General features: G+C 36.6%; 1 protein-coding gene and 1 non-coding gene across 8 annotated transcripts in view; both read right to left on the reverse strand.

Annotated features, from left to right (window-relative positions):
- Nucleotides 1-21,728, reverse strand: part of LOC128224709 (bromodomain-containing protein 3-like) — a 32,528-nt gene extending 10,800 nt beyond the window's left edge. For 2 of the 7 annotated variants that reach the window (XM_052934687.1, XM_052934685.1), the window contains exons 1-15: nucleotides 21,262-21,533; nucleotides 19,213-19,311; nucleotides 18,736-18,895; nucleotides 17,956-18,114; nucleotides 17,507-17,722; nucleotides 16,965-17,267; nucleotides 16,090-16,449; nucleotides 15,550-15,627; nucleotides 15,177-15,278; nucleotides 14,496-14,795; nucleotides 12,817-13,228; nucleotides 8,782-8,949; nucleotides 6,327-6,452; nucleotides 5,739-5,867; nucleotides 597-640 (exon numbers count right to left, since the gene is read on the reverse strand). In XM_052934687.1, the coding sequence (XP_052790647.1) occupies nucleotides 597-640; nucleotides 5,739-5,867; nucleotides 6,327-6,452; nucleotides 8,782-8,949; nucleotides 12,817-13,228; nucleotides 14,496-14,795; nucleotides 15,177-15,278; nucleotides 15,550-15,627; nucleotides 16,090-16,449; nucleotides 16,965-17,267; nucleotides 17,507-17,722; nucleotides 17,956-18,114; nucleotides 18,736-18,895; nucleotides 19,213-19,217 (2,562 nt within the window). In that variant the 5' untranslated portion in view covers nucleotides 19,218-19,311; nucleotides 21,262-21,533. Of the gene's footprint in view, nucleotides 1-596; nucleotides 641-5,738; nucleotides 5,868-6,326; nucleotides 6,453-8,781; nucleotides 8,950-12,816; nucleotides 13,229-14,495; nucleotides 14,796-15,176; nucleotides 15,279-15,549; nucleotides 15,628-16,089; nucleotides 16,450-16,964; nucleotides 17,268-17,506; nucleotides 17,723-17,955; nucleotides 18,115-18,735; nucleotides 18,896-19,212; nucleotides 19,312-21,261; nucleotides 21,536-21,593 lie in introns of those variants that run through there. The other 5 variants (XM_052934686.1, XM_052934691.1, XM_052934690.1 and 2 more) reach the window with 5 other exon arrangements.
- On the reverse strand, nucleotides 14,256-14,398 carry LOC128224962 (small nucleolar RNA SNORD10). The gene has a single exon (XR_008259589.1). It is a non-coding gene; the product is annotated as a small nucleolar RNA SNORD10 (small nucleolar RNA).

A 21,728-nucleotide genomic window follows, 5' to 3' on the forward strand; every position in this document is an offset into this window, starting at 1 on the left:
AAAAGCCTACCTACCCTACCTATTTTTGAAAAGGATGTAACCCTAACCAAACATATTTTTTTTTAGGCCCAACAGGTAATTTAATTATGAATTAAAGGGGCACAAAATGATGCAAAGGACTTCTTTTTTTATTTGATGCATTTTCAAGTTTAACTCATTTGACTTTAATGATCAAAACAAAAACTAAAGCATATGATTTAGATACAGATACAAAAAATAAACCTTCACAAATGTTGTTGTTTTTTAATTATTGCTACATGGCCACAAATTTTCCACTTAAAAAGAGCAAAAATATCACTTATATATTTTTATCTATACCTAAATCATCTGCTTTTTTTTGCTTTAGGTCAAACTGGTAAAACATGGTATAACAGATTAAAATTAAAAATATATACCGAATTTGTGCGTCTTTAATAATAAGCAGCAGTAATGTTCACATATAATGGAATAATGTTTGTTTTTACAAAAACTTTCCATTCTCACAAGAAATATTCTTCATACACAAACACAGACTAAAAACCGAACACCTTTGAACTTTCTAGAACTTAAATAATTTGCTATTAATGACTCAACAAATTGAAATTTAATGAACTTACCTTCCCTGAGCTGGTTTTGGTCTTTTTTTTCTTCTTAGGGGAACCTGTAAGATCAATTAGTCGATGCAGGGGATATGATCAAACAGTACAACCTTTTTTGCGTGTCTATGTATTGGAGTAGGAATCATATTTTGCAGACATGCAATAACTACTGTATCTTGAGATCATTTAATCAGAACTTTCTTGTAACTCCTTGCCACTGAAGCTTATGAGCCTACACCACTGTATTGTGTGACCAAGTATTACTGTATCTCATGACCCAGTATCAATGTATCTCATGACCCGCTTCCACTGTATCTCATGGGTCGCTACCATTTTATCTGGTGACCCAGTACCACTGTATCTGGTGACCCAGTACCACTGTATCTTGTGACCCAGTACCACTGTATCTTGTGACCCAGTACCACTGTATCTTGTGACCCAGTACCACTGTATCTTGTGACCCGCTACCACTGTATCTTGTGACCCAGTACCACTGTATCTTGTGGCCTTATACGACAGTATCTTGTGACCAAGTACCACTGTATCTTGTGACCAAGTACCACTGTATCTTGTGAGCCAGTACCACTGTATCTTGTGAGCCAGTACCACTGTATCTTGTGAGCCAGTACCACTGTATCTTGTGAGCCAGTACCACTGTATCTTGTGACTAAGTACCACTTTATCTTGTGACCCAGTACCACTGTATCTTGTGACCCAGTACCACTGTATCTTGTGACCCAGTACCACTGTATCTTGTGACTAAGTACCACTTTATCTTGTGACTAAGTACCACTGTATCTTGTGAGCCAGTACCACTGTATCTTGTGAGCCAGTACCACTTTATCTTGTGACTAAGTACCACTGTATCTTGTGAGCCAGTACCACTGTATCTTGTGAGCCAGTACCACTGTATCTTGTGAGCCAGTACCACTTTATCTTGTGAGCCAGTACCACTGTATCTTGTGAGCCAGTACCACTGAATCTTGTGACCCAGTACCACTGTATCTTGTGATCTTACACGACAGTATCTTGTGACCCAGAACCACTGTATCTTGAAAGCAAGTACCACTGACTCTTGTGACCAAGTACTACTGTATCTTGTGATCTTACACGACAGTATCTTGTGACCCAGAACCACTGTATCTTGTGAGCAAGTACCACTGTATCTTGTGAGCCAGTACCACTGTATCTTGTGACCCAGTAACACTGAATCTTGTGACCTAGTACCACTGTATCTTGTGAGCAAGTACCACTGACTCTTGTGACCAAGTGCTACTGTATCTTGTGATCTTACACGACAGTATCTTGTGACCTCTTACAAAAGTTTCTTGTGACCATATACCAGCCAATGTATCTTGTGACCACATACCACTGAATCTTGCAAACTTATACCTCTGTATCTTGTGACCCTACAAAAAATGTATCAAGTGATCTATATGCCATTAATGCATTTAGCAACCCGATTATCATACCACTTACATATATAACAAAGAGACCTTATATCTTGACCTCCTATGGCTTTATCTTGTGACACTGTGCCAATGATCCAAATCGAATATAGTTGGTGAATGACACCTGAGAGTTCCATATGAATGGCATTATTTTGAGTACCACACAAGAGGTACCTTAAATAACAACGACCTGATTTTGATAGTTTTGGGTTAAAATGAAAATTAAAAAAGAAGCTGTCAGTCATGTGACCAAATGCCCCTGCTGGGGCCTTGTTGGATGGTTAGAAATTCTTAGAGCACAAGAGATGATTGTAAACATCTATGCCCCATTAACTGCAGCCAAATTTCACATTAAATATCATTGGGATAATTTAAGTTATAAATGTTGTTAAAGGAGTTGGTTACCATTTTTCTTGTCTAAAGTCAGTGACCCTTGACCTCAAAATCAAGACATCATCTGCTGGTCAAGACCAACCTCCCTGCTAAGTTTGTGGACAGTAGGAACCAGCATACTCGTATCGATTTGCTATGCTTTATGGTCACCTTACTTTAAAACGTGAGGTCATCTCAAGGGGTGAAAGCGAAAAGGTTCTACCTCCTTTATTTAATGTCATATAGAATCTTTTCGCATTCTCACCTCAATCTGCTTGTCATGACCAACCTCCCTGCCAAGTTTGGGACCCTAGAAGTAGGACTAAGCATACTCCAGTTATGTATTAGACAAGATTTTGTGTCCAAGGTGCCCGTTTCATTTGACCTCAAAATTAATAGGGGTCATCTGCTTGGGAGGACCAACCTCCCTGCCAAGTTTGAGGACAGTATGACCAAGCAATCTTGTTATCTATCAGACAAGCAGTGTTCCAAGGTCGCCATAACCGTGACCTAAAAAACCCAATAGTTGTCATCTGCTGGTCATGACAAACCTTCCTACTAAGTTTGAGGACCAAGAATACTTGATGTAAATTGGAAAAGCCTTTTGTTACAAACATCACTGGGGCTATGATCTTTGAACTACTGATCTCAAATAGGAGTCTGCTTTTTGAGCTTAAGGTCACCAAAACCTTTAACCTCAAAATAAATAGGGGCCATCTGATGGTAAAGACCAACCTCCTAACTAAGTTTGAGGACCTTAGGCCCAAGCATATCCATCAGACAAGATATGGTCTGCACACAGACGGACCAACATGTGGAAAGGAATATATCCTTGCATCTTTGAAGAGGGGTATATTTAACACTTGTCTGGTCTGGGGGGTTTTCTGGTCAAACATGTAGCACAACTCAATTATTATAAAGCTTTGCTGAACATGTGCGTATTGTCCCTGGTAACACATGTTCAAAGTTTCATTTCAACATCATATAAAAAGTTCCAAGTAATTGCAAAGACTCAAGTTTTTGCACTTTGAAGACGAGTCCAAGGCTAACACATTACCCAGACTTTTTAACGATTTAAAAATCCATCTTGGCAAAACATTTCAAGATTAAGTTAGTAACATCCACCACACAACGAGGCGTGCAATGCCTAACAAAATGACCCTGCTAAGCAGGCACGTAATAACATCAATAAAGCCAAAGTGCAGTGTGTTCATCCATGAGTTTTTCTTACATCGGCATATTCGGCAATTTACAGGGGGGAATAACAACATATAGGTAATCTTTATTATCTTTTATTTTGTGATTTACGAATAAAAATGCTGATGATTTACTATGTAGATCTATATAATGACTATTTACATCTGAATAATGAATATGACATATTACACAATACAAAACTGACAAAAAATCTTATAAACGGATACATGTAATGAAAAACATGATCATCATATAAACTGTTTTCTGTACAACTCAGTCATTCGACACTTAACAGTACATGTTACAAAATGTAAGTCTTTCAACAACTACCAAAAACACAGTTTAGAACACTACTTGAACAGATTATTATATAAAGAGATTTAACACAAGAAATATAACAATCAAGTTGACAATTTAGCAGAAAAAAACATAGCATTCTTTTAATAATTTAGCATATCTTGCTATGAACATCTGAAAATAAATATGTTGTACAATTTTTTGCTTCAGTTTAGCAAGAAATAAAGGCAGGTGATTATAAAATGCTGAACACTAAAGACATTTAGCCATCAGAGTGCAAAAGTGTCAACTTCTGAGTCCAACATCAGTCTGGTTAATATTACCTTTGTATCAAATCATCCACCTGGATAGCTGACGAGCGTGATACACAAGTCGCATAATAGGCCAAGTGCCAAACTTACACAATATTTCATAGCATTTACTGTAAAATTTTGAGTTGCACAGAACACAGTTTTTCATTTGTTGAACAGTTTAAGCTAACGCATTATCTATATAGTTCAATGGCCGCAAGTTCCGATACAGCAGCAAGGCGGAAATCGTGAACTACAGACATTGAAATGGGTATCGCATGATGAAACATAGGGGCATAGAACTCCAGTTTTCTGACTGAACTCAAAGGATGAACACATAATGCACTCTGGCTTCACAAATTTTGCTAACTTGTAGCAAAACAGAAATCGTCGATTTCGTGCTAACTTGTAGCAAACTGAAATCATTGATCTCCATTTCTATTTTTAAACCAATGAATATAGTCTATTCATTTACTCGCAGCAAATAGATGTAGTTTTATCTTCACATTTTGATAAATTAACATTTCAAAGCGTAAAATTTTAATCATACAGGTAGCTCATTTCCTGTAGTGGTTAAAATAACAGTAAAATACTGCTAATTTTGCAATTTTAATACTTGTTACAGCTATTTCGTGGGTCTTAAATCCCAGTTCAAATCAGTTTGCTTTAGCAGCTGTTATTCTGACATAATGACATACTGGAATGCATCTTAGTTATCAATTTACACATATGCAAGACACTTCCATTTTTGCCACACAAGTTTTTTTTACTGAACCCACATCCTTGTATAATCAATTAAATAAACATTCAGCGTGAAATCAAACAGGATTTTCTCTCAACTTTTCTGTGAATTACTAAAACAACTGTTAATCAGATAAAAACTTAAGGAGTGCAGAATTAAAGCAACCAGGAACAAGAGACTATAATAAACTAATCATTAACAAGTACGAACATTTATCTACTTTGATCATTCAATGAGATTCAAGCCGCACCGCTTTACATAATGTGACCACTTTAAAGCTTAAATTGATGAGATCTACACACATTGAAATTGAAACGGACATGATTTTGAATGTGTAATGGCACAATTAAAGAACATGCATTCACAATAATATTCTGTAAAGCATAATTAATTTAGTCAAACATAATTTGCACCCTCAGCAGAATATATTGTATATGGTGATTTTCCAGATCTCTTGTTTCATTAAGCAAGCACGCTAGACTTTAAAATACTGCTCTATCATTGGACCTGCCAAATGTGACCAACCATATAGTTAGCCAGCACCTGCCTACTAACACCCTTGACATACATTAACATCGATCAACTTCCCTATTCTTTAAATACGTGGTTATTTATTCTCATGCACAATTTCTGTTCAGTTTTTGAACTGACCCATCAACCTCAAAGCTTACACAAGCCTTGTAAACAGTATAAAATCAACCTTAACTTTAAAATCAGACACTCTTTAAGAGATCAAGGTCCCATTAAACCTTTGCGTGTACGACAGTTAACACTGAGCGAGCGCCCGAGGAGGCAATGTTAGAGTTCTAACCTGACTCGGACATTTCACTTGAGTCGGAATCGCTTGAGGAGCTAGAATTAGATGATGATTCGCTATCGGAGCCTGAACTGCTGCTGGAGGTCAGCCTGCTTGCTCCACCTGCTCCATCCTTGCCAGCTTCTGAAACACAGCACATGAAAGGTCTCCAAGATGGTCTAAATATAGTCAACACATGGTATGCAACATGAAAAAATACATTCTGTGCTTTGCTTTAAACGCCAGTGGTCGAAATAAGCACAAGCCCAAAAGCCCTGCACTGGTAAAATGCCTTCCGTGCTTGTTCAAATTCTTGGTTTTATACAGCGGGTCTTGCTCAAAATAGTAATGCCAAGCAGAAATATATATATCTGGGCTTGTCCATCCAAAAGACTTATTTCTATTAAAACATCTTTATGGGATGGACAATTAATGTACATGTTGTTTCATTGTTTATCAGAGAATGCTCTACTATCAAACTTTTTAGTACAGTTTCCAGTGCAGATTATCAAATGATGAAAATAATCTAGCAGAGGCCTGTACTCGTAGGCTAGCGCATGTATGACAAGACTGCTAATATATATATATGGAGGACCTGCATACCTTTTTTCGGAGGTTTCTTTGCGGAGGGGCCCCCAAGCTGCCCAGTGACATCCATTAGTCTTTTTTCTAACTCATTTTTTTTCTGTTGCTGGACTTCCTGCTTTGACTTGCCCGGCGTCCGCTTTGCTGCAAATGGGACAATATCATGATTGACAGCGCTGTCAAGTAAACTGTGCACCACATGATTTATGGCATTGTACTAAATAATGACTTCCAACAATTGTCACCAGGGCATGAAACAGTCGCAAGTCACCTGGACCTAAGGACTGGGATTAACCTGGCTTTTACTGTCGCCTATCTAGATTAAGGTTACAAGCAATAGAGCCTGCCCTTTGCCCAGAAAAGATAGGCTGACACTTAAACCTATTCATATTAACCAAATATACTTTAATTATTTGAATATCTCCAGGGCATGAAACAGTCACAAGTCACCTGGACCTAAGGACTGGGATTAACCTGGCTTTTACTGTCGCCCATCTAGATTAAAGTTACAAGCAACAGAGCATGCCCTTTGCCCAGAAAAGATAGGCTGACCCTTGTTTTAACTGTTTTCATTTTCAGCAAATTGATTTCAATTGTTGTGAATATCTCCAGGGCATGAAACAGTCACAAGTCACCTGGACCTAAGGACTGGGATTAACCTGGCTTTTACTGTCGCCCATCTAGATTAAAGTTACAAGCAACAGAGCATGCCCTTTGCCCAGAAAAGATAGGCTGACCCTTGTTTTAACTGTATTCATTTTCAGCAAATTAATTTTAATTGTTCTCAATATCACCAGGGCATGAAACAGTCGCAGGTCACCTGGACCTAAGGACTGGGATTAACCTGGCTTTTACTGTCGCCTATATAGATTAAGGTTACAGGCAATAGAGCCTGCCCTTTGCCCAGAAAAGATAGGCTGACCCTTGTTTTAACTGTATTTATTTTCACCAGATTGATTCGAATTGTTCTGAATATCTCCAGAGCATGAAACAGTCACAGGTCACCTGGACCTAAGGACTGGGATTAACCTGGCTTTTACTGTCGCCCATCTAGATTAAAGTTACAAGCAACAGAGCATGCCCTTTGCCCAGAAAAGATAGGCTGACCCTTGTTTTAACTGTTTTCATTTTCAGCAAATTGATTTCAATTGTTGTGAATATCTCCAGGGCATGAAACAGTCACAAGTCACCTGGACCTAAGGACTGGGATTAGCAGGTCTGGCATTTTCTCTCGCCCATCTTGATTAAGGTTACAAGCAAAAGAGCCTGCCCTTTGCCCAGAAAAGACAGGCCAAGTTAATGCTGGTTCCGATGTACATTTATGCTTGCTTCAACCTTAGTTTTAAGGGGTAGAATTCTTTATACTATCTGTCATTTTTCATCACAACTATTTTATATCATTTTAAACACAACTGTTGAATACTTAAGTTTACCAAATTCTTTATAATATCACCAGGGCATGAAACAGTCGCAAGTCACCTGGACCTAAGGACTGGGATTAACCTGGCTTTTACTGTCGCCCATCTAGATTAAGGTTACAAGCAATAGAGCCTGCCCTTTGCCCAGAAAAGATAGGCTGACCCTTGTTCTAACTATTTATTTTTAGCAAATTGATTTAATTGTTCTCAATATCACCAGGGCATGAAACAGTCGCAAGTCACCTGGACCCAAGGACTGGGATTAACCTGGCTTTCTCTATCGCCCATCTAGATTAAGGTTACAAGCAACAGAGCCTGCCCTTTGCCCAGAAAAGATAGGCTGACACTTAAATCTCTTCATTTTCATCAAACATACACAATTATTTTGAATATCATCAGGGCATGAAACAGTCACAAGTCACAAGGACTGGTGCGATTAACCTGGCCTTTTCTGTCACCTTTCTAGATTAAGGTTACAATAAATAATGCTTGTTCTTTGCCCAGAAAAGATAGGCCAAGTTAAAGCTGGTTCCAATGCTCCATGTACATTAATGCTAGCTTCAACCTTACTTCTAAGGGGTATAATTCATTAATTATGTATACAATCTTCGTCATTATTTCATCACAACTATTTTATATCATTTTAAACACAACTGTTGAATACTTAAGTTTACCACATTCTGTATTATGTCACCAGGGCATGAAACAGTCGCAAGTCACCTGGACCTAAGGACTGGGATTAACCTGGCTTTTACTGTCGCCCATCTAGATTAAGGTTACAAGCAATAGAGCCTGCCCTTTGCCCAGAAAAGATAGGCTGACACTTAAACCTATTCATATTCACCAAATATACTTTAATTATTTGAATATCACCAGGGCATGAAACAGTCACAAGTAAACTTTTAATACATTAACTAAACAAACACACAATTTGCAAAACTCCAAAGTATGTGAAATGAAGCAGTACACCAAATTTGACAAGACTAAAAAGCAGCATTTAAAATGCTTATACCATGTCACAAGATCAATATAAACATGACCAGTGGTTAACTTACTGTAGTTTCGAGGTTTTTTCTTTAGACATGACATGACGTAGGCTTCCAGCTCCCGTAATGTAGATGGTTTGAGAGTCTCAAAGTCGATTTCTATCTCGTCAGGGTTGGAATCTCGTAAGGACGGCTCGCGTGACTGGATGATGTGTACAACGCGCCCCAGCTTATCACCTGTGGTAGAATATGCCAGATATTATTACAGATAACAGGTTTGGAATTTGATTCATAATATACACATCTTGTATATAATCTTTTCAAAACAGGACAATTAACTGCCCAGCCAAAACTTTTGAGGTTTCCAATTGTATAACTTTATATTTTGTATTTTTAGGTTATTCAGGAAGTGTTTTTAAATCACAAATTAAGCCTTAATGTTTCACATTACAGTTGCAATTTATAACACAATCATTTCCATTGCAATCAAATGCTGCAACATATCATATTAATGATTTTTGTCAGTTAATCTTCAGTTCGGCGAGTGAAATGTTGTCATCAAAGATACACTCAGACCAATCAATCATCATTCGGATTACTGACAAAGAGGTTATCCTACAACAATTTCCAAAAATCTTGCACATTTGAGCACAGAGCTTGAACTGCAATTTAACATTAATTTCAACAGCTGACAGAATACTGAACAATCCTTTGTTGGTCAGAAAGTCCTCAGTTCGGCGAGTGAAATGCTGTCATCAACGATACACTCAGACTGATCACTCATCATAGGACAATGCGAACAAATTGTACATGCCATCAATTTCAAAACAACTTGTTTCAAACATTTTGATGGTCACGACATAATAAAGAATGTAAATCCTGAATTTGGCGAGTGAAATACTGTCATCAATGATACACTCTGACCAATCAATCATCCTTCTGATTCTGACGGACATCACTTTAATGAACACACCCATATAAACACGTTTTTATAGCTAATGCAACTATTTATTCTGCTTGACATCTTCCAACCACCTCTGCGACCCGAACTTGCTTGTTTTTTACTGCTCAGATTCTCAGATATTGTCTTAAACACACTATTTGAACTCAATAGGGCCTAAAAAAAATAATTGTTTGGTTAGGGTTACATCCTTCTCAAAAAGAGGTAGGGTAGGTAGGCTTTTTATTTATTTTTTTATAAGGCTTTATATAAGAATATCATTTTCATTATTGGAGAATGGTGTTAAAGCTATCTTCTGTATAAGCATTTAAGGTTTAAACTACATATTGAAAAGCAATTTTAATTTTATTTTTTTTGTTTTTCATTTTTTTTCAAACTGACTATAAAAATGGTAGGCCTATTCCGTAGGTAGGGTCGGGTAACCCGAACCAAATGTATTTTTTTTTTAGGCCTAACTATAACCAGTGCATGAAACAGTCAGTTTCAAGTAAAGACAGACTGGTATTAAACTGGTAATTTTATCTCGCCAATCTAGATTAAGGTAACAAGCAGGTTAACTTGCCCTTTGCCCAGAAAAGAACTGGCTTCCTAATGTTCAAGGCAAAAATTAAAAAAATTCCAAGTTTCAAACAAAACCATATAACATTTTAAAGTCAGTATGCTTTCAGTTCGCCAGTGAAATAATATGTAACTTCATCAGCACACAGCTATGAAACTGTACTACAAATCATCATAAAGCTACTGACAATGGGATAGAGTATATTACATACACATAAATATAACCACCAAAATCTTCTAGTTCTCAATTTTGAAATTAACCATGTAATGAAATTGGTTACAATTCTATTCAACTTGAATTCATAATCAAAAATCCAACTGCAACATCTAGAAAAAAAATTACTTTTCTTATATATACATGTTATGTTGGTAACAAGAAGTATTGTTTCAAGTTTAGAACAACTCTAGTGTTTTATTTTTATTTTAACCCATTACAATAACAATCTGACACATACAAATTAATTTCATAATAGCTATAGCCATTCCTTACAGATTCAAAGTGCTAGGGCACTCATCAAATGTTAACAAAATATTGATTCACATCTCAGAATAGCGTATAATTTAAAGACATGGTCTGATTTCCTTTAAAATATTTATCCTCATTGATGTGCGAGATAAAAATAAAACAATGATGAAGAGTTGAAATAAATTATCAAAAGCCCGTAAGCCAGACAGTATTAAAATGCCTGACAGGAATGTTCTCTAAATTATAATCATAGCAGATGGGCAGGGCTGGCCAGTATTCATAAAACATCTCATAAAGTCATTTTCAGTGAAGTATCTCATTGGACATTTCATATTCACATAAAATGCCAGGTACTTCAGTGGTCGAAATTAGCACAAGCCCGCAAGCCCTGCACTGGTAAAATGTCTTTCGGGCTTGCTGAAATTCTGAATTTTATATAGCAGGGCTTGTTCAAAAATTTGATGCCAAGCAATAGTATAATAATTCGGGCTTGTTGATCCAAAAGTCTAATTTCGATGACTGTACTTTATTTTCAAAGATGTAATTTAATATACATTCATTTATTCTAAAGTCAATCTATTTCTTTTACTTTAACAAGGGAAATTTTAAGAAATTGAGCTTGAGTTAAGAAATGAAATCAATACCGCCCCAGAATTTAAGAATTGGCCTAAATTTTGGCCCATGTATAAATTTCAATGACTGGTGATGGACGTTTTTGGAGTTTCTTACTTTAGTTAGGCCTAAAAAAAAATACATTTGGTTCGGGTTACCCGACCCTACCTACGGAATAGGCGCCGACCCTACCGTTTTTATAGTCAGTTTGAAAAAAAAATTGAAAAACTAAAAAAAAAAAAAAAAAAAGGCCTTAGTGTCAATATTGCACATTGCAGACATTTTGATGACAGAACAATGATTTTTATTGAATAGTATGTTCTCAGTTCGGCGAGTGAAATTCTGTCGTCAAAGATACACTCATATTCACCAATCATCATACGGACACAGACAAATTGATCTCCTGACTTTTCAATAAATCTACACATCAGTTTCCCCATGGAAAAAAAAGCCTAGGGTTGTTATTTGTTATCCAATACCATCCACACCATCTCGCAATAGCGTATAATTTGAAGACATGGTCTGTCACCTCCCCACAGAGACTTAGAATAATGATGTTGCCTGGAAATATTCTCGCCAACAACCATCTGCGGTCAAAATGGACGGTTCAAATGGCTATTGGGCGGATCAAAAATTTCGAAAATCAAGTTAATTTTAAGTAGGATTCATAGTAGCTTGTCTGTTACTTATAACTGTGACGGTTCAACTGTAACTTATTGAGAACCATAATAACTAAATTAAAAACTTGAACAAAGCAGACATTATAATGGCAGACAACGTGACAAATACTTCTTGGTCAGCATGTCCTCAATTCAGCAAGTGAAATGCTGTTAAAGATTCACTTTGAATTACCAGTAACAAAACAGATAAATATAGATACAAAAACCTGACATTTGTTTCGCATGGACAAAAAGCCTCCCAATTTTTTTCAATTAAGAACCCATCACATCTCAGAATAGCGTATAATTTGAAGACAGGGTCTGAATTCCTGGATAGAATTTATTCTCATAGATGTGCGAGCTTGAAATGCAAAAATATTTAAGTCAAAACATTGTCTCTAATCTAAGCCAGATGAATTCCACATATACACAAAACCAGGGCATCCTTTTTCATGAGCAGCATCAATTAATTTTCTTATAGAAATTGGATAATAGCAATATTGCAACAGAAGCCCTAAGAATGCTAGCAACCGAAATATTGAACACCTTAAAAACACATTGGATCACTCAAAATAACACTATGAAATAATTCATCCAATATCCATTTAAATACACATCTCAGAATAGCGTATAATTTGAAGACATGGTCTGACTTCCTTAAAAAAAGGTTATCCTCATTGATGTGTGCACGAAAACCCCACAACAAACATCTTATTGGTTTTTAAACATAAATCCATATGTGGCTTTAAAACTTAACACAAAACATGAGAAATGAATCAGACACTATGAACTCCTCGAGAAATATGGGTATATCCCTGACCTAGTTTCAAGCCGATCACATACTTTACCTGGTAATTTGTTAATATCCAAGCTTAGCTGACGTTTCTCATCATAAGTCATTGGTTTCGCATTATCCTCATCGTCACTATCGAACTGCATTTGGTAAGGGGGTGAAGACACTTTAACCTTCTTCCCACCACTACCTTTGCTAGTTTTACGCTTTCTTTGAACGTCACTGGGCGTTTTATTAGTTTTAGGTTTGGATTTTGTCACTTTTTTTACACTGTTTGTCAAGTCTGGCGTTGTTGTTGCCACGGACACTGGTATAACATTAGCAGCAGGAACTGGTATAATTTTTTCTATTCGTTCTTTCGCACGTTCACGACTTTTCTTTTTTTTCTTTTTCCTTTCAGTCTTTTCTTTTAATTTGTTCAAATGTTCTTGTGTAAGCCGATGAAGCTGTTCTTGTAACTCTTTAACCTGAAGAAAATCAAACCTGGTTCAACATCTTAAAAACACTTTCTAAACAGGAGTTGACCTATCAAGTAATTTGAAAAATCTCTCAGGACCATTTTTATGCAGACATTTTGACCAACACAGTGGCCAATCATATGACACGCAATGGATTCATCATTGTATAAGATGTTGTAATATTGACAAAATGTACACTAGCAAGCCAATAAATCCAGACAAGTAAAGTTTAAGAGTAATCAGCATCTAAGTTTGGTCATGCTTTGAAGTATCACAAATCTGCCCGTTGCAACGACAGCAGCAAAACGCTACAGTCATCACAAATGAGCAGCGGGAACTCCAAATCAGATGAAGCGCATGAGGTGATCATCAGTTTACTCTTTCAATCGTATTGTACACACATATTATATATATATAAAATCAAGAGTTGCCAATAAACAACATAAGATTGTAAAATATTAAAATCTACGAGTAAAAATATTAAAATCTAAGAGTAATCAGCATCTAAGTTTGGTCATGCTTTGAAGTGCCACAAACCTGCCAGTTGCAACGACAGCAGCAAAACGCTACAGTCATCACAAACAAGCAGCGGGCACACCAAATCAGATGAAGCGCATGAGGTGATCATCAGTTTACTCTTATTGTCACAATGAACATATACCTCCCCAATATCGTGAAAAGCTTTGAATTTTAGTGACAGAAAACAGATTTCTTAATAAATATTTTTTGTTCTTCCGTCAATTTTCTTATTAGTCATTCTTTTACAGATTCGTGTATATAATAACAGGGAGTTACCTTAAAAACAAAACTACAAAAAGAGCAATCAGCATCTAAGTTTGGTCATGCTTTGAAGTGCCACAAATCTGCCAGTTGCAACGACAGCAGCAAAACGCTACAGCCATCACAAACAAGCAGCGGGCACTCCAAATAAGATGAAGCGCATGAGGTGATCATCAGCTTACTCTTTAAGTAACAATGTACATATCAAGAGTTGTCAATAAAACAACATAAGAGTGAAAAGTATTTGAAGCTTTGAGTAATCAGCATCTAAGTTTGGTCATGCTTCAGAGAGCCACAACTCTGCCAGTTGCAACGACAGCAGCAAAACGCTACAGCCATCACAAACGAGCAGTGGGCATTCCAAATCAGATGAAGCGCATGAGGTGATCATCACATTACTCTCTAAAGACTCTGTTCGTACAATTATCACACCCCCATGCATGAATAATTCCACAAGGACATAAATATTCCACCATTCTCTGTGACCCTTATTTACCTGATCTTGTAATTCCTTTAATTTGCGTTCTCTCTCCTCCTCGCTCTCATTCCCACTTTCCGAGTCAGAATCACCTATAGAATTGTCACTATCACCCTTCATACTAGATTTATCGTACGAGTCAAATGAATGCTCTTCCGGTAATCGAGCAAACCGGGCTTCAAACACTTCTTGCATTTTTCGTGCCATTAACACGACATCGCTGTCTGCAGGATTGTATTTGTAACAGTTTGTGAAAATAGTGTGCACATCATCGGAGAACTCCTGTGCGGACGCGTACTGTCTGTTTTCCAGCTTGGTCTGAAATCAATCAATCAATATATATTATACAATACAGTTATATATATTTTTCAAAATACCCTGGTTTGAAATGCATATACTTGCTGTTTATACAAGTATACCCCAAGTACTAGCAAAATTAACATAAGGCATCTTAAACATTTTTATCTATCAATTTCCCAATTTTATGTTATTATGTTTGATATTATTTTTCAGTTATAATTTGAGTATGAAATAAATCATGACAGAGAAACAGATGACTTGAAATCTGAATAACCTCAACAAAATATCATTTCATTTAAGTACGGCCAACAGTTTTATTGTCACTGATGCTGATGTTATTGTCATGGACAATCAACATTGGTATGGAATTTCTATTGACATAAAAATCCGTGTTCATACTTTCACTGTCGCCAAGTCCATCGGTTTCTTGATGATATCGTGATAATCGTGGAGCCCAAGGAGTACAGCGTCAACCGGCTTGTAGAACGGCCATGCATATGCCTGAAATAAAATAGCCATGAAAAGTGTGACGCAATGAAAATTTAACACTTTTTTCTTTATTTCAAAATATTCTATAAAAATAAAACAGAACAAGTGATCTTGAACCTCGTCTCTTTTTGTAAACTTATTTGAGAGTAAGATCATTAATTAACAAACTATTTACTAATTCATGTACATCATGATCATCTTTTATGTAGATCTTTCTTTTTAACATGAACCAAGCAATTTTTTTCACATCTTCGTTTTATTATCCACCATCGCTTGAACTTACAGAATGTTTTTTGGTGAAGAACTCTTTCGTGAGGTTATGGCAGAACTTGAGTTGCTCAGTCAGTTTCCCCTTCTTGATCTGAAAGATGGAAGATCTTGCATAATTATATAGATAACAATGAAGCTGTTCCAGCAAAAATATGAATGTGACAAAACACAAAAAGATGAGGAAAAGGGTAGCATTTTTTCAATTAAAAAAAAAGGCCTTTAAGGGCTAGAAGAAGTGATATTAGGGCTCTTTACTTTAAAAGCAAACACATGACCATTGAAGATTTTCAGCAATTTTGATGTACTTTTATGAAATACAAGGGAAAAACTGAAAAAATATGTAAACATCCCTCTTAAATGCAGCAAAATGTATGACAATGAAAACAAGTTCATTTAATTAAACTATGCAGGGCCTCAGTCATCAAGGAGCGTACTTAAAAGATTCAGAAAAACACTTTTTTTCGATCAAATATCTACAAAACAGCATGCACATTTTTAATTTATCATCTGATCATTTAATAGCAATTTCAATAAGAAGCAAATTTGTGCATACACTCGTTGACAAGACCGGCCCTAAAAGACTTGTCAAGTTAGGTTGTACCAAGTCCATTTCGCCCTCAGAAAGGTCGCGCTTCGGTTTCTTGATTTGTCGATTGCTTTCCCGCCGTGCCGGAGTGATCTTAGCTGCTGATATTTCGCTGACAGGAGTAGTTAAGACAGACAAGTTTGCTCCACCTGGTGGGAGGACTTTGTTGGGAGTCATTTTAACGCCAGAACCTAAGGGTTTCTTGACCGAGCCCATTTTGGGTATTTTCTCGTCTTTTATACCATCATCAAAGTCGGGCTCGTACGGATCTCCCATTGGTGGAATAGGGGTGGTTGTGTCTGCTTTTCGCTTAACTCCTTTCTTTGTCTGAAATTAAGAACTAGGATATGGTCTACGGACATGATCAACTTGTTCCTTCACAACCTTGATTCAAGTTACTTGAAATTGGTCAACAGATGGAACAGGCTTGGTTAATTTAAAAACAGATAGTGTAAAATGTTAAGTTTCCATGTTAAGTAATTTTTTACAGAAATAATATTACAATACAGTGTAGTATTTTCTGACCAATTTGAGGCTGAAAATTGGTCTCATTTCTGATGCTTAAACATTCTTTTTTCCCAAAATATCAAAATGAAACTCCCAAAAGAGAACAAAGAAACAAAAATTATCCCTTCAAAAACGACACAGCTCTATTTCCGTAACAGTGAAAAAAAACACTGCAATATAAAAACCTGCAAACTTAGATAAGAACAGTTAAGACCACAAAGCATAGCAGTCTACAGGCCAGATTTAATATGATAACTCCCAGACTTCCAGAAGCGTTTTTGCTTCTTTAAACATTTTTCATTCAAACATTATATAAAAAAATCTTTATTATGAACCTTTGTAGGCTGCGAAGGTGGAATAACAGATGGGGAGTATTCCACCGTGGGTGCCCCCTTTACAGCTGCGCTTGTGGCCGGGGTTGGTGAATTTACCGTCTCAGTGGCGGCTGCACTGATGGCCTGCAGGGGCACATCTTTGGAGGCTGCCAGCGATGTGGTGGTCACTTGCGAAGACTCGACATGGTTAGCCGTAGGTGGATGGGGTCTTAGAGACACGGTAGATGTCTTTTTCTTGATGACCTTCTTTGATGCTGGAGTAGCAACCTCTTCCTGCTCATTAAAACATCCTTCAGTTGAGAACTTAAATTTAAATCAGTTTATGTTCATGATTAGCAGAGCAATTTTATTTCACACTGTTTTTTAAGAAAAGGCAACTAAAGCCTTTAATTTCTTGATTTTTTCAAGTTTGTCACACATTCATTATTAGCAAAGAAAGTGATACTTTCAAATACAGAGGAAATAGTGTTATTATCATCAACTTCAGCCAAATTTCCACCAATTTTGTAAAAATTCAAAATGCAACACGAAAAACATCTTACATTAGCCGGCATCTGCGCCACCTTGGACAAGAAGACTTTCTCCAGCGCCTGAGCCATATGCACAATGTCCTCGCCAGGTTTGTTGTAAATGTAGCAGTTAGTGAACATCTGGTTGAAATCCTGGATACATTCCTTCGCAGAGTGATAGTACATTGTCTCGAGGCGAGTCTTTATAGTTCCCAAGTCCATCGGCTGTTTGATTATGTCATAGTAGTCCTGAAATGCAATGTTTAAACTTTTAAAGGGTTTAAATCAGAAGCAGTTTCAGAAGTGTGACTGCACCTTGCCCATTTCCCAAGCAGCTCTGTTTGCATGATATACCAAACTTTACAATGAATTGTCGGTTACGGAGTTCTTTCATTTACGGTGATGAAATACATCTGCCTCAGTGGCAAGTTCAGGCATATTTAAGAATAAGATGTTCCGTCAAAAAAAGCACTTGCATTTACCGGAAGGTTTAACTTTACAGGGTCCACCGGAACCTGGAATGGCCAGGCAAACTGGTGTTTCCATACACCCTTCAGAAGGACCACCTTGTGCAAGTATTGTAGCTGATTCGTCATACGGCCTCGCCCAGACTTGTTAGCCCCTACATGGTTCTGATCCGACTGAAATCAACAAGCTTTAGCTACACAATCGATGTTGATTAAAGTGCACCCCAATCACCCTATTTTAAACATCTACATCTCACATCCTTTTGTTACGAGGATGAAAATAACCTGCCTATAAATTAATAAACTACATTTAAAGACGGAGTATTTGTTTGCAGGAACACAAGTTTGAAAAATTGGCGACAGATCAAACAAGTTGTTCAAATATGGGGAACAGCACAAGTTTTAATTGTTCTCTTACTAGCATAGTAACTGCATAACAAGTGAAGTAAACACAAAAGTGAATTGCTAAAAACTCATTTTTAAGACCACAGTAAAGTAGACCAAGCCACCTCAATCAGAATTTCACAGAAAACTCGAGGACACAGAGATTCTTGATGTTTCAAAGACATAAAAGGGGAAGGACAGAAATGAAAAAGATGGTCAAGAGTATGTCAACAGTGCTTTAGCTTATGCAAAACAAATTAAGGTAGAACTCAATAACAAGTACTTAAGACAAGAAACTAAGTGAACAGGTTATGACAAATTATCATAACTTGAATGCATAGCACACAATTAAACCAAAATCACTTACGAAGGAAAAAGAAAATAAAGCTCTACCAAGCGGACTATACATACATTGCTTACTTCATTATCACCGCCAGCCTTAGTGTCAAGCCCAGCCGAGCCTGCAGTCTCAGTGTCTATCTCGAGTTTGCCTGGCTCGCTCATGTTGCTGTATTCACTGGTGGAGTCGCGACGCACTGGACTAGTAGTCATTGACTCTGTGGAATCACCTCTGCAAATGTTAGGAAAATGACATAGCCAGACAATTCAGCAATGAATGGACTAGAGATCAGTAAAGCCCCCTAAATAGTTTCTTTGAACTTTTGAATCAATTTCAGTATACTGATCATTATGGAAACAAAATGTAATCTTCGATCAAGGTTAAGTAAGCTTCAGATTAAATTTATCTCTGCACCAATTACGTACAAAACATTGACATACTCGCTAGTTTTCTACTGCCTCCTCAACTGTTAACTTTTGAAAAAGAAACTGATCACTTGTATGAAACTAAACCTACGTCATTGGTTTAAGACGAAGTACTAAACATACCTCATAGGTTATCTTGTTTGTGCTTTCATTTCAAATACTAGGAATCTCCAAACCAACGTTAGGAGATATGCTGCTGGTTTTCTCACGTCACAAAGTTAGCTGAAATGAAAGAAATGTCCATATTTCAAATCTTTCAAGAAATTATGTGTAACAACATTTTACCTTTTTTCAAAATAGGTGGTTACAGCAACAAGAAGCAAAGTGACTCTGGACAATAAAAGTCTCATTCAATTAAATACAAGCAAGACCCAAAAACCATTATCTAGTTCATACAACATTTGGCTGCTGGATATTGCAGCAAGCGTGCTTACAACATTGAGAAAATGTATTAATCATAAAACATTATGGATGCTTTTGAGACCCTTCTGAGCTCTATTAAGCGTCCTCTTCATGAATGACGCTATTAAGGCGAAAAAATTAAAGCAGTTGTTGAAAATAGGTTGCAAGCCATTACTCAGCACAAGAGCTTACTCAAAATCATTACTATTTCAGAGCTCGATACATTTTCTAAGGAAAAGCTGAGTCTGGTAGTCCATTAACTAACTGCCATTTTCTCTCATGCAATAAAAATAGCAACACGCACGGCTGCGTAAGAAACAAAAATCATAACACCCAAGCCCCAAGGTTGTTGACTCAATTAATTCAACCACTGTCCAAGTATTATGTGAGCACGAAATCCCTCCTTTCGGCAAATAAAGCTTACAGAATTACAAATACTTAGTCCAAATAATTGTACGTTGACGGATTTTTTTAGATTTTTGATATGGCAAATCCTTCACGTACAAATTGTTAAGTATCAAAAGTGGGTAGTTGTCCCGATCAGGATTCCGGGTTTAAGCATATAGCCTCTATAAAATATCATAAAAACAAGAAATATTACCAGATAATGTTATCTTATATTAGTTCCGTACACAAAAAAATAAATATCCAACTTATAAATATGAGTTTGACGGCGTTTCTTCATTTCATTCTGTCAAAACATAACGATATATACATGAAGGGCACCTGCAAGGCTTTAGAGCACAGTTTTAAATCGCTCGGAACATTTCGGCCATGGCAGAGTTGTTACGATTGAATAAACGAGGTCTATCTCGAAGCTTTGTCGGAGGACGCCGAGCTATTACGATTGTATCGAGTTGTTACCTTCGCATAATTATTGTCTGTGTCAGTCAACTTTCGTTTTATTGGAAAGGTAAACAACTTGTTTTAATGCATTAAATGCTTGTTTAGTGTAAAATAGCATTTCACTTACATGGTAAAATATGAATATAACTCTTTATGATCAATTTCAACCATAAAATACTTCACTTAAAACAATTTCAATATTTTTAAAACACCCCCATTTAGACGTTAGGGATTGGAAGAATCCCGTATAACACGTCTATTATTTTAGACTATTCAAATCTAAAATAGACAAGCCAGGTCCAGTCATTTCCAGTTTTTAGCACTAAATCATTCAAAATGGCTTTAAGCTTTGGGTACAATATTATGCAAGTCAAACTGAGCTCTTTTTAAAAAATATTTCATGTTAAAAGCTTCATTTGCCAAACAAGAAAAAATCAAGGAAGGAAACAATAATTGCAATTATTTCAATATGACCATGACTCATAGCCATTGTTAATTTGCTCTGAATATACAAACGGTTCTTGGACATGGTCATTGTGCAATAATAAAGAAAAAGACAATAAAAAAGAGATTCTCATTTTATTGTGTTGGCTAAATATTTATAATTGTATTATTTTTTGTTTGTCGAGGTCGCCAATTAAGCATTTCATCAATTGTTCATTATTCAACCGTTTTTCACTAACATTCACGTTGGTTCGCGACAATTTAGCAGAACCATAACAATCTTTAGCAAGAAAAGTTCAATTTAGCAATAAATTTACAATGAAAGATTAGCAAGAACATGAAAAATTACACTTTTACACCAGTGCCGATGTGACCGCAGCCAAGCCGAAAATGGCGGACATACAGATAAATTGGCACGGCTTTATATTTGCAAATTATCTGCTTACAAAGCAAACTAAGCAAAAAATGAATGCTAAGTACCATATGATGCTTTCTGGGGTGCGCTGCTGATACTGTTTAAGTGTCGGATGGCTCTTCGTGTCCATAGTCTCTCACGGATACATCAGAACACCATTGCCTTCCTTCACCTACTCAGCAATCAGTACCCCAAGCGAAATTGCTTGTTTTATAAGATGCTTTCAAAATGAAGCATTTCGATTGGCCAAAATGGATCACGTGACATACTTAGCAAACATTTTTGCTTATTTTGCCGAAAATGAAGACTTATGTATCCAAACTTTAACGTTTAAATAGAATATAAACTACAAGTGAATGTATGGAAGTGATGTACGGTAGAACAAATCATGATTTACAGCAAAATAGAGTGTTTTATTTCCAGACGCAAATGTCGCGTCTCACGAAATAATTTACACGTTTCATTGGCTGATTGGATCACGTGTTTGAATTAATTATCAAAATGTTTATTTTATACCATCAAACATTTACTC

Source organism: Mya arenaria, chromosome 17 (genome assembly GCF_026914265.1).
Source record: "Mya arenaria isolate MELC-2E11 chromosome 17, ASM2691426v1".
In the NCBI taxonomy this organism is placed as follows: Eukaryota; Metazoa; Mollusca; class Bivalvia; order Myida; family Myidae; genus Mya; species Mya arenaria.